The sequence below is a fragment of the Bactrocera oleae genome, chromosome 3 (assembly GCF_042242935.1).
Source record: "Bactrocera oleae isolate idBacOlea1 chromosome 3, idBacOlea1, whole genome shotgun sequence".
NCBI classification, from domain to species: domain Eukaryota; kingdom Metazoa; phylum Arthropoda; class Insecta; order Diptera; family Tephritidae; genus Bactrocera; species Bactrocera oleae.
Genome location: NC_091537.1, coordinates 52,253,148 through 52,266,742, shown reverse-complemented (window position 1 = coordinate 52,266,742; position 13,595 = coordinate 52,253,148). Strand labels below are relative to the sequence as shown.

General features: G+C 35.5%; 1 protein-coding gene across 2 annotated transcripts in view; it reads left to right on the top strand.

Annotated features, from left to right (window-relative positions):
• The window catches only part of dpr19 (defective proboscis extension response 19), a 334,249-nt gene extending 322,182 nt beyond the window's left edge, over nucleotides 1–12,067 (top strand). For both annotated transcript variants that reach the window (XM_070106627.1, XM_070106628.1), the window contains exon 7: nucleotides 11,795–12,067. In XM_070106627.1, the coding sequence (XP_069962728.1) occupies nucleotides 11,795–12,039 (245 nt within the window). In that variant the 3' untranslated portion in view covers nucleotides 12,040–12,067. The remainder of the gene's footprint in view (nucleotides 1–11,794) is intronic.
• Nucleotides 12,068–13,595: the final 1,528 nt, after the last annotated feature.

Sequence of the window (13,595 nt, the reverse complement as noted above, 5' to 3'; positions counted from 1 at the left end):
TCTAAAGCCGAAGTGCGGAACTTTAATCCGCTAAACCTAACCTACTCCCAACTCAAGACTCTCCCCACGGAACCGCCTGATTAAGTATTAGTTCGGGGGAGTGATAAGACATTTAAGTCTCCTCTATAGTACGGACTGACGAACGCCGAATCTGTTCCATATGTCTTAGTTTTGTCATGATTGAAGCTGCCGCTTCGCTGACAGCTTTCCAATTCTCACTGGACTGACACATAAGTGTCGTCAAGTTTTCCACCATAAAACTACCACCGAGTGAAGTTTTAAGTTTTTCCCTTGTACTCGAAAAGCGAGGGCAATAAAAGAATACATGCTCAGAGTCTTCTATGCACTCTGTACACATCGGACAGTTCGGACTAACATCATGATGGAATCTGTTCAGGTAGCTTCTAAAGCACCCATGTCCGCTTAATATTTGGGTAAGGTGGAAATCCAGGTCCCCATGTCGTCTGTCTATCCACGGGTGGATGTCCGGTATAAGTCTGTGGGTCCACCGTCCTTTGAGTGAGGTTTGCCACCGCTGCTGCCATATTGATAAGCTTTTGACTCTCTCTGCTCTTTTGGCTTCTAAAGACGACTCTGGTAACTCGTATACTCGCGCGAATTCGTCACCCTGGATGTCAATGGGCATCATACTGGCTATTACTTCCGCAGCCTCGCTGGATATCATTCGGAAAGCACTGATTACTCTAAGTGCCGACAGCCGGTGCACTGAGTTTATTAGTTTGGCATATGCTTTAACGTTTAGCGCCTGGATCCATATTGGGGCCGCATATAATACAACCGATCTCATTACCTTTGCGAGTAAAAATCGCCGACTGGAACGCACGCAGCCTTTATTTGCCATCATTCTTGATAAGGCGTTGAGGATTTTGCTTGCTTTACCAGAGGTGTATTCTAAGTGCTGGTGAGGAAGCAGCTTGTGGACATACAAATGCGAGGGGGATGGTAGGATTTTCAGTGGTGGCTGTCAAATTGTAAAATTGAATTTTTCTCGTTTTACTCATTTCATTTATTTCGCATATGCGTAGAAATTCTATATGAAAACCAAATGTGGCTTACCAGGCGCACAGAAAAAATAGCGCGGCGCAGAGTTATGAACAAGCGCACTTTGCTTTGAAGCAGACGCACGTTGCTTATGAATGAATTTGTTGTCGTTGTAATATGAAATACTTAGAAAATAAGCCGCGAGTTCGCTTGAATATTATTGGCCGATGATGGTGCGTCTACGTTTTTTTTGTCACTTGCGCGAATGTTTGATTTTTTGCGAAAGACATATTGAGGGACATACATATGTACATATGTGTACATATATGCAAATATATTTGGACATGCGAATGAAGGAAGGCAATTTCAAGAATATTCACATATAGACATATGAACATTGAAGCAAATAAACAACAATAGCCGTTTGAGTTCACAAATTAGACATAAGAGTTTGAATATTGTCTGTGGTGCTGCTTGTATAGCAGACTTCTTTATTGCAACGTGAAATATTTTGCCTAAGTTCAAATCCAATCATATATTATATAGTCCTTTTTTATTTTTATAACCCTTTTTTATGAATTGATATTTGAATTCTATTTTAATATTATTTCCTTGATTATTAAATTTTCCTGTCAGAAGTCAATTTCTTTCGTTTTTATTATTTCAATTTTTGTTTATGCGCATATCAAAGAACATCTGTGCATATGTATGTATATACATTTTGCCTATAGAGTGGTGTAGTTCGTTGCGTAAATTGACAGCTGTGGTGACATTTTATTTTCGAACTTGCGCGTTTTCGATGTTCCTTCTTAGCAATTAACATTTTAGTACTGCTAACATTTGCTCCTTCTCTACTCATCAACATTCTCTGATATTACCAATGAATTTTCACAACAATAGTTCAGAAACTAAAATAGTCTAATACCCAAATATCGAAGAAGATAATTACGCACAGACATTAAATTAGTATATGACCGAAAAAAACTTAACGAACATTTCCTAACGAATCTGAAGATTTTACAGATATACATTTTTTAGGTTAAGTAATTCATCGCTACAATATTTCGAATGCAAAACCACTAGTGGTGAATTGCTCAAATTTCTCATCGATACTGACTCGAACAGAAATTACATACAACCGAAACTTGTTCAAAACCGATTCCTAATTATAATATATTCTACCTAAATTCAATACCATACAATGGTAAATTTATTTAAACCAAAGGACACTCGAAAGAAAATTATATGCTTGTTTGCAATAGCTACAAAATCAAAATTATAATATTGACATCAGAATAAAGCACATGACTGAACAAGAAAAACTTCATATCGAAAGATTAATAAGACAATACGCGACATTATTTGCGAACCAAATACTACCGAAAGTTCAGTATATTCAGCATACTACCAATATCCCATATCCCTAAAAGATGAAGTTAAAAAACGAAAAGAAACTTCTTGATAATAACATAATTCGACCATCACGGTCTCCTTACAAATCTACGGTATGGACAGTACCGAAGAAAATTGAAGCTTCAGGAAGGAAAAAATATCGTCTCGCTATTGATTATAGGAAACAATTCGTATATCCAAGAGACTTTACATTAACCTTACTGAAGAAGCGATCGATGCATTCCAAAAAGTAAAACATTCTCTACTGTCAGAAGACGTTATGCTATCTTATCCCGATTATAACAAGAAATTTCACCTAACGACGAACGCATCGAAATACGCCATTGGGGCGGTATTACCAAAGAAAAATAGACCTATTATATTATATTACGAACGAGAGAGAAATGTTAGCTATAATTTGGGCTCTGAAATGCCTTAGAAACTACCTGCAACTCACTTATCAACTCTATGACAGCGCCGAAAGCTCCTCACAGATCTTATTACCATTCGCCCATTGTTCATGTATTCCAGGTATTCAAAAACCAAATCATTGTCAATGTAGGAAATAGCACTGACTATGAGTTCGAATTCCCTTCCCCACCCATCAATTGAAGTGACTTTCGACAAAGAAAATTAGCCCTCATTAAATCATATTTGAACACGTCGGTCATTAATGGTCCCAAAACAGACTAAAGAACACTAGGTATATTACAAAAGATTTTTGCCCTTCGTTACAAACAGATACAAACAGCTCATTCTTACGGCCATGAATAAATATTCGAGATACGCTCTTGTAAAACTAATTTCAGACGATCAAGTTGAAAGATTTCACTCCACTCTTACCGAAATAATATAAATGAAGGAGCAAATGTTAGCTGTTCTAAAATGTTAATTACGATGAAGGAACATCGAAAACGCGCAAGTTGGAAAATAAAATTTCACCACAACTATCAGGGTACGAAACGAACTACACCGCACAGATGTTCTTTGATATGCGCATAAACAAAAATTGAAATAATAAAAACGAAAGGAATTGACTTCTGACAGGAAAATATTAATAACCAGGGAAATAATATGAAAATAGAATTCAAATATCATTTTATAAAAAAGGGTTATAAAAATAAAAAAAGAGTATATAAAAATATGATAGGATTCGAACTTAGTCAAAATATTTCACGTTGCAATAAAGAAGTCTGCCATACAAGCAGCACCACAAACAATATTCAAACTCTTAAGTCTAATCTGTGAACTCAAACGGCTATTGTTGTTTACTTGCTTCAATGTTCATATGTCTATATGTGAATATTCTTGAAATTGCCTTCCTTCATTCGCATGTCCAAATATATTTGCATATATGTACATATGTATGTCCCTCAATATGTCTTTCGCAAAAAATCAAACAATCGCGCAAGTGACAAAACAACGTCGACGCACCATCATCGGCCAATAATATTCAAGCGAACTCGCGGCATATTTTCTAAGTATTTCATATTACAACGGCAACTAATTCATTCATAAGGAACGTGCGTCTGCTTCAAAGCAAAATGCGCTCGTTAATAACTCTGCGCCGCGCTATTTTTTCTGTGCGCCTGGTAAGCCACATTTGGTTTTCATATAGAATTCCTACGCATATACGAAATTAAGTAATGAACGAGAAAAATTCAATTTTACAATTTGACAGCCACCACTGAAAATCCTACCATCCCCCTCGCATTTGTATGTTGCCCACAAGCTGCTTCCTCACACATTTGCTAAAAATCAGAAATTGAAGAATTTGTCTGATGTTCACTTCAGAAAGGAGAATTGGCAACATGACCTATTAGCGAGTTGAAATAATATTTATATTTTTTCATATTATGCACTATTTATGGCATTAAATTATAAAATTTATATAAAATTGCCATTCATATGAAATCACTAACTACTTCTATATATTCTAAGCACACTGCACATAGTACTTTTATATGTTTACTTATTATCATTATTTCATAGTTTGTCGATTTAGCCCATTTTATCCAAATACGACGCTATGAAAATGCAGCCCAATTGGTAATTGCAATATTTTAAAAGAGCATAAGTCAACTTTCAATAGCAAAGCGCTGCAAAAAGGACAAACGAGACAACATAGCCGATCGACATTGTCGCAAAATTGTCGATTGAAACAAATTTTGTCAACTCCGCGACGATGCGCAAAATTTGGCGTCAATATGTATGCGAGCTCGTTTGTATGTATGTATGTACATATGTATGTTTGTCGGCATTTGGTTTTTTTCAACAAGACAATGTCCGCGCGAACTCGCCGTTATATCGTTGGCTTACACCATACACAAAGGCGTTTCAACTGAGGGCTCATAGTGTATTATTATGTTGCTTAATTTGAATTGAAAAATACTTTTGCATATATGATTTTTATTTATTTTCGTAATATAATAATAATATACGTAAAAATATAAATACACATAAATTCATACTTATAATCGTTTTTAAAATAAATTCGATTAATAAAGATATATCTGAAATAATTATGTGGCAGTTCGCCCCTGGCCTCTCCTTGCCTGCGATCGTTCAGCTTGCTTCTCACAAAAAGCAAAAAGTGTGGACAAAAGTCTTTGTTTGTGCGGGGCAAGACGAAGCAAGCATCAGCCTACATGTATTTAAGAATGTATGTGTGATTATCACATTTGTGTAAATACCTATAATAAGGAAATATTCAATAAACCTAAACATATGAACATATTTTACTGAAATATTTTAATTATCTCAGGAAGTAAAATATGCTATTTAAGTAATTGAAATGAGATATGCTAATTAATTCCAATTAATAAAATAAAAAAAATTTGATAAAATATAATTTACATAAGTTTTAGGATTCGAACGTAGCTACCGTTTTATTGTTATCCTTTGTTCAATAAGCAATTACTCACGCAACGCCCATACATAAGTTGGAAAAGTTGCCTATTAAATGTTTATTTTATTATGAATTCTGCGGTTTTTACCGGTAATACAGCTTTTTAATTCAGAAGGCTTTTCATAATTATAAATTTTAGGTATACGCAACGATTTTTCATTTACTAATATTCGTTGTGTCTATTTATAGCATTTCGTACATTGCGTGGTGTATTTTTCTTTTTCGAGGTTATATTTTTCGATGTTCCCTCATCTGGAATTACAAATTAGTACTCAAAAAGATTTCATTTAACATTTGCTCCTTCTCTATTTATTAACATTCTCTGATAATACGTTGCCTTAAATCAGAAAATACGCACGAATCGCTTGTGGAACTCTAAGATAAATCAATTCGTGAACGAAAAAGATTATAATTGAAATGGAAAGAGGAAGCTGCTAACCAAAGCCAATATTATAACTTCGTATACTTTAAAAAATTTAAACAAGAAAAAACGTTAACTTCGGTTGCGCCGAAGCTATAATACCCTTCACAAAAACAAAGGCCCCTTACAAGAACTTGATTCCGAACGTTCAATTTGTATGGCAGCTATGATATAGTGATCTGCTATATGCTTTAGTCATCCGATCCATACAATTTCTTCGGAGATTAGATTAATGCTTTAAATAATAATACATGCCAAATTTCGTGAAGATACCTCGTCAAATGAAAGAGTTTTCCATACAAGCACTTCGTTCCGATTGTTCAGTTTGTATGGCAGCTATATGCTATAGTGGTCCGATATCGGCCGTTCCGACAAATGAGCAGCTTCTTGGGGAGAAAAAGAAGTGTTCAAAATTTCAGATCGATATCTCAAAAACTGAGGGACTAGTTCGCGTATATACAGACGGACAGACGGACATGGCTAAATCAACTCAGCTCGTCACGGTGATCATTTATATATATACTTTATATGGTCTCCGACGTTTCCTTCTGGGTGTTACAAACTTCGTGGCAAAATTAATATACCCTGTTCAGGGTGTAATTAGTGACCACTTGCAAAAATTAAAATTAATTGTAAAATTCTTATTTCTAATAGTTGAAATATAATAGGAAAATTGCGCAGAGGCGAATAACCACCACCTAGCATCAATCTATGGAATGAAGCCAATCGGTAATGATATGACACTACAAGTATGTCCAGAGAATGTTAATGAATAGTGAAGGGGAAAATGTTAGCTGTGCTAAAGTGTAAATTATTATAAGAGAACATCGAAAATGCGCAAGTTCGAAAATAAAATTACACCACTTCAAAACGGAGCATTCCTCTATTTATAAGGGAATTCAACAAACCACACCACTCTAAGAAGGAACCAAGCAAATTTTCACCACCTCAAAAGGGAACGACAAATGTATGTATGCGCAAATGTTCTTTGGTATGCGTATTAAGGAAAATTAAAATAACAAAAAGAAATAATAGAAATTGAAAAAGATTTATATAATATAACTCTGTGATAGCCTGAAATTACCTTTCCTTCATTCACATGTCCAAATATATTTACATATATGTATGTACATATGTATGTATATCCCTCAATATGCCTTTTGTAAAAAATCAAACATTCACGTAAGCGACAAAAAAATTGCAGACGCACCATCATCGGCCAATAAGATTCGAGCAAGCTCGCGTAATATTTTCTAAATATTTCATATTACAACGACAACAAATTTATTCTTAGGAACGCGCGTATGCTACAACACTAAGTGCGATCGTTTATAATTCTGCATTGCGCTCTTTTTTCTGTGCGCCTGGTCAACCACATTTGGTTTCGATGCGTCATATTGTCATTTGGTTTTTTCAACGTTTTGTAAGAACTCAGTTTTTTGCTCCGCCCCGTCTTGGCGCAAATTCGCCCTAAATTCCATGGCATGCCACCATGAACAGAGGCATTTCAACGGAGGATCTACTTATATCATATTAATATATTGCTGTATTTTTATAGAGAAATAGTGATATCTTCGGTCCTATTTACGTACTACCCCTGTCTCCTCTTTGCTTGCGATCGTTCAACTTGCTTCATTTTAGCTGTTCTCGCGAAGAGCATAAAGTGTCAAAAGAGTCTTTGTGCGGGGCAAGGAGAAGAAAGCATCAGCGTTCTTGTACTTGTGAATATATTATATGTGTGATTGTCACATTTGTGTAAATACGCATCAATAAGGGAATATTCAAAAAACCTACTCATATAAACATATTTTCCTGATATATGAACTATGCTATTTAAGTAAACGAATTGAGATCAGCTAAAAGGTCAAATAATAAAATAAAATAAAAACAAGTAAGGATGTTCTAAGTTCGGATGTAACCGAATATTTTATAATCTCACAAAGTCAAGAGGTATTTTGCTTGATTTCCATAGTGGAAAGTGAAAGAATCAGATGGAATTAGGCGTGATTGTAATCCGATTTCGCCCATTTTCGCATTATAACAGAGACGTATGAGAAGAATGTTATGTATCGAATTTGGTTGAAATCGGTTAGGCAGATCTCAAGATATGAGTTTTCACCTAATGTAAAAACTACACATGCCCCTCTCTAATGTGATCCTGTGTGGCAAATAACAGTTTTGTATTTTAGTGTGGAGCTTAGTTATGGCATTTTATTTATTTTTGATTAATTACGTTTTGTGGGCGTGGCAGTGGTACCTATTACGCCCAACTGCACTACCAACCGTCTTACGGTACCCAGAAACATGTGTACCAAGTTTCATAAATATATCTAAATTTCTATTCAAGTTAGAGCTTGCACAGACGGACGGACGGAAGGACAGACAGTCACCCGAATTTCAACTCGTCTCTTCATCCTGATGATTTATATGTACATAACCTTATATCTAACTAGAATAGTTTTAGGTGATACAAAAAAACGTTAGGTCAACAAAACTATTATACTCTGTAGCAACATGTTGCGAGAGTATAGTAAATTTATGATGTAGTGGATTCGCCCGTAAGCGTTTGTATACATAATGGCTTAGGTTCTTCGCGCTTACAACCTGAGCCACTGCAAAAATGAGAAGTTATATATTTCCATGTTCCCTCATGTGAAAAGCTGAAATTAGTATTTTTTAACACTTGCGCCTTCTTTATTAACATTCTCTGGTTGAAGTCTCCAAACTAAAACTTTCCAAGCACTTGGCTGTCAAATGCGGACGTTCGAAACTAAGAAGGGAGGACACAGTTTACTGTGCTATGCTTAATAATGCTCAGGAATGCAGGTATAAAATTCGGCCAAATGCATCGCGTCGCCTTTACCGCTACACATTACAAGTACTATGCGTCGAAAATATTAAGTTGGTGATAAGTTTGGATTAAGTTTCACTTTTAATTCGGCTGTTAATTGAACGAGTACTTTACTGAAGAAAAATTAAAAATTAAGTTAAACAAAAAATAAGTTAGCTTATATACTTACATACATATGCACAAATAAATTGAGTGACCGAACATATGTTCGTACATATATATATATATGACATAAAAACGCAAAGGTGAAACGACAAAACATATTACATGTGTTACAAAAACATAAAAACAAAAGCGCAAAACTACAAAATATATAAAAAAATAACAAATAAAAATAAAAAAGCGGGCGCGATCACAACAACAATAATACACCTACAGCAGCGAAAGTACATGAAGAGGCTTGCGCACAAACAAATAGCAACAGGCATAGAATCAGCTGGCCTTTAGGAGACAAACATATATACATATGTATATTTGTTTGTTCTGTTAAAACCATAAAAATCCGTTTTAAATTGAAACTGATACAAAATTATGGCTAGACGGAACCGACTGGGACGAATAAGTGAAACCTCTTCGCTTGGAAAAATGGTTCAAGTTCGCAAACAATCTGGATGGCATTTCTCAGATACAAATTCCACGATGGGTAAACTATGGCCCAGAGCACAAAGTCGAACTGCACGGCTTCTGTGACGCCTCTGAAAAGGCATATTGTGCCACTATATACATATATTCGCACACAAAGCGACACTGCGACGACAATCCACTTACTAGTAGCAAAAGCAAAAGTAGCTCCTCTAAATACAATAAATCTACCCCGACTTGAACTATGTGGCGCACTACTACTTTCTTAACTAGTAACCTTGGCGCAAATGTATTTAAACATGGCAAACTACAAATTATATCTGTGGTCCGATTCTGAAATTATATAAACCACCACATGCATGGAAGACGAATATTTCCAATCGAACGACTCAAACACTTGACCTAGTGGGATCAGCCACTTGGCAACACGTAGCCAGTGCTGACAATCTAGCTGATTTAGGTACAAAAAGAAGCAAAACCCTGCACCTTGCCACCACCACCCTCCCTATTCTTGGCCACAATCGCCCACGCGCTGCGTAATTGACACAGAGAGTCAAAAAATCGACACCTTTCATACAACACTGGATGATACCGACATCCCTGAAAAATTTTCATCATTCCCCGAGCCTCCAGAGTACGAGCTTACATGTTCAAATTTATATACCAACTCATTACTAAAGTCAACGGAGAAGCAAACTTCCAGTGCGACACAGTGACGCACCTAGACTTACAAAAAGCAAAGGTCACTGTTACTGCATATAGGTACTCAAGCGCGCTACTTCAGCCGCGATATAACATTATTGAGAGAATCAAGACCTAGACACGAAAGGTCTTATTTGTGTGAATGGAATTCAAGCTTAACGTATAACGAACGCCATCCCATAATTGTAGAAGAGAAGTCTCGACTTGCCACATTACTGATCAGTTATATCCACATACTCATGCTTCACGCCGAACATCACCTCATGCAACATATAGTCCGCCAATAATTTTATATTCCCCGACTCAAGCCCAAAATAAAAAAGTGCATTTTCATGTGCAAAATCTGCCCTATGCACAAGCAGAAGATGCGAACACAGATTACGGCAGCACTTCCACCGGAACGCTGCTACTTCGCTCTGCCTTTCTCCATCACAGGTGTCGATTTTGCTGGGCCTTTTCAGATAAATGCGTCCATGCTTAGGTCTCCACTCTGATGAAGGGCTTTGTGGCTTTCTTTTTCTGTTTCACGAGAAAAGCAGTGCACCTTGAGCTTTGTACTAATCTGACAAAGGAGGCTTTCCTTGAGGCATTTGTTAGCTTGATGGTGACCGACAATGTTAAAACCTTTATTGGCCGAGAGAGCCACCGAAAAACAGTTTTTGGACTTTATCAATTAATTTTCACCCGAGATTGCATAAAAGTACGCGCCCCAAAGCCTTAAATACAAATTTATTCCCCAAAGCGCTACTCAGATGGTTGGTTTATGGGAATCAGCTGTAAAAAGCTTCAAATTCCATTTCAAAAATGTAGCTGAAAAAAAAAAACTCAATTATGAAGAATTCACGACATTAGTAATTTGAATTGAAGCCGTTCTCAATTCACGGCCTCTCATTCAACTCCAGGGCATTTTCCCAAAGGAACACCCATTCTGGTCATACCTGAGCCAGGCGCGGAGTCATATTCTTATTAAATCGGTGGGAAAGAATTAAAATTCTCTGTCACGATTTCAGTCGCCGATGGAGAGAAGAATACATAAAGCACTTCCATACAAGATCTCGTTTGGAAGACTCCTGAACAAGCTCCAAACTTGGAGGTTGTGTCATCATAAATGGTGATTGTTTACCCCCTACCGTGGTACACTCGCACACAAATACAACAACAAACACGATCACATCACCCATGAAGACATCCTATTGCACACCACACAAAAAGGAATAAAAGGGATCAGCGAATGATCCCGTTCCCTCTTTCTTCGATTCGTTAACGGATACGGACAGATTGCTTTAGCTCGTGTACACGTCTTCCATTATTTTTAATTCAAATTCATATATGCGGCAATTAGCCATTTTTCTATGCGGTATACCGAATTTATTGAATTTAATATAAAAGTAAGCAATATTTCAAGAAAAACCTTAACGGTGAGTGGTAATAATTGGAAACAAGAAAACACTATTAATGCAGTACTTGTTATTTTTATTACGAACAATGCAATGCAATCTTAACGAATTGTTCACAAAAATTCTATAAACAAAAAATTGACGAAATAAAAGTCTACGTACGGCATAACTCATATGGCAAGGTTTAGTTTGTTAAGCTTATATTAGAAAATGTTCGTTTTTTTAATTACCCAATAAAAATGTAACTAAAACGATACTTCATCACTACTATTCCCCTATTATTTGTGTATTCAGACAGACTCAGAAAAATGGGTCATACGAATACTTTTGTTGCCCATTATATGTTGTATTCCCATGTACGCCGACTCTGCCATAAACATATGTATTATGTATTGTATTAGGATTAAGCAGTGGTGGTCCCGCTTAGTAAGAAAATCATTTCTCCTGATTTCAGCCCAGTCTGTTCGTCGTAGGCATGTTTTCTTCTTTTTCTTATAAATAAGACATGATAAAATCTTATGTTATATTTTTACTTGCAGGTGAAATTCCGGCTGCAATGCAACATGCCAATCACAGTAACTTTGACAATGACAACAACAGTAGCAGTTTCAGTGGATCGAAATTTCCTAATAGTGGAAGTAGCAGTTACCGTACTTTCTTTACCATAGAAATACCAATTGTGAAAACAAAGTATTACTACTCCATAAATTTTGAATATAAAATAGAAGTATTGTTTTATATTATTAAGTCAATTATAATAATGTTACGCAATTTAAAGTGTTGAAGGAATAAAAAAGAAATCGAGTATTAAATATTTAATTTCTACTTTAGTTCGAAGTGTTAAACATTTTAGGCGAAGTTTTTTTGATAAGCTCTGTGAAAAAGTATAATGACTTATTTTAAAATTTACAAACCACAACTTTATACCTGTGGTCCTTAATAACTTATAAAAATTATTTATTTAGGTAATAGTCACATTCCGACAGCACGACCCATTAATTCTATGAGATTAAAATACAAGAATGCCTTATGAGCATTGAGCGGCAAAATCTTGCAAATTAGTTCAACACACATTAAAGGGCGAAACCATCAATCGATTACAATCATCTTTCGTATCTTATTAACTTGTAATATAGGACAACGACTGATTTAGTTTTATTACCATATTTTGCTTCGCGTCGGAAACATTACAATCGCATACAATATGTCATATAAACTCAACTAATTGGCTAAATCAACACCCCTATTGCGTGGATTATAGTTGCTTTTATGATTGCATTGGAAGCCACTCTACTTAAAATGGTGAAATAAAACGTAAAGAGACAGAGAACAATTCTGTTCATTACAATTTGAAGTAGTTAATGATGAGTAGAGTTGAATTAATTTGTAAGTAAGAAATTACTAAAATTCTCTGTTTAAAATTTAGTAATTTCACAACAAACGTACAGTTTTTCAAGTTTTTTATTGTTGACAAGATTGAAGAATTTAAAAATTTATTCACTATCAATTTATAAGACTGCAGCGTTTAAGCACAAAAAGTAGATAGTAACGTATGAGTGTGGCCTCCTCGGGCTCAATTAGCTCCAGAATTTTCGTGCACTATCATAATACCTTTATGTTCTACCTATCTTGTTTCATCATTGCGTTCAACCCTTTGGTACTCTACTCCGCCTACTTATATTCGTTATGCTTTTGTAGACAGTCATTTAAAGTTTGGTACCTGGGCATTCACAGAGTAAGTGAAAAACTCTTTTCTTATTCCCTGCTTGTTTGCTGTTGTATTTTTAGCGAATGTTCTCCAAACAGTGCATGCCCTTTTAATTTAGCTGTATATATTGTACATATGTATACTTGTATTGTATATTATATCTGTATATACTTTTCATGGACTTTTTTAATAAGTGCTTAGTTCTTGTCATGTCGTTCATATAGATTGAGATAATATCCTCCTCCCCTAATAAACGACTTCCCATTCACTATCCTCACCTGGAAGCAACCATAGAAATTTAACCCTGGGAGGATATATAATTTATTAAAATTTGTTATGAACTGGTTCAGGATATCGTTATGTCTATAACTTTTTTGCGACTGCACAGGCTGCTCTATGTATTCTATTTAATTTTCTGATATTTTATTGTTTTTTTAATGCTGCTCCATATGTAAAAATTGGTTATACTCTTGCAAGTGTAATAGGCCATATAAGTTTTGATTATTCGATATCAATCGCATCGATCTTACCCCCTAGGTATTAAGCTGTAAGAGACAGAGATTGTAATGCTGAAGGGTATACCATTGAGGTATTTTGCTTTTACTAGTGAATAACATCAGTACCGTTTTATT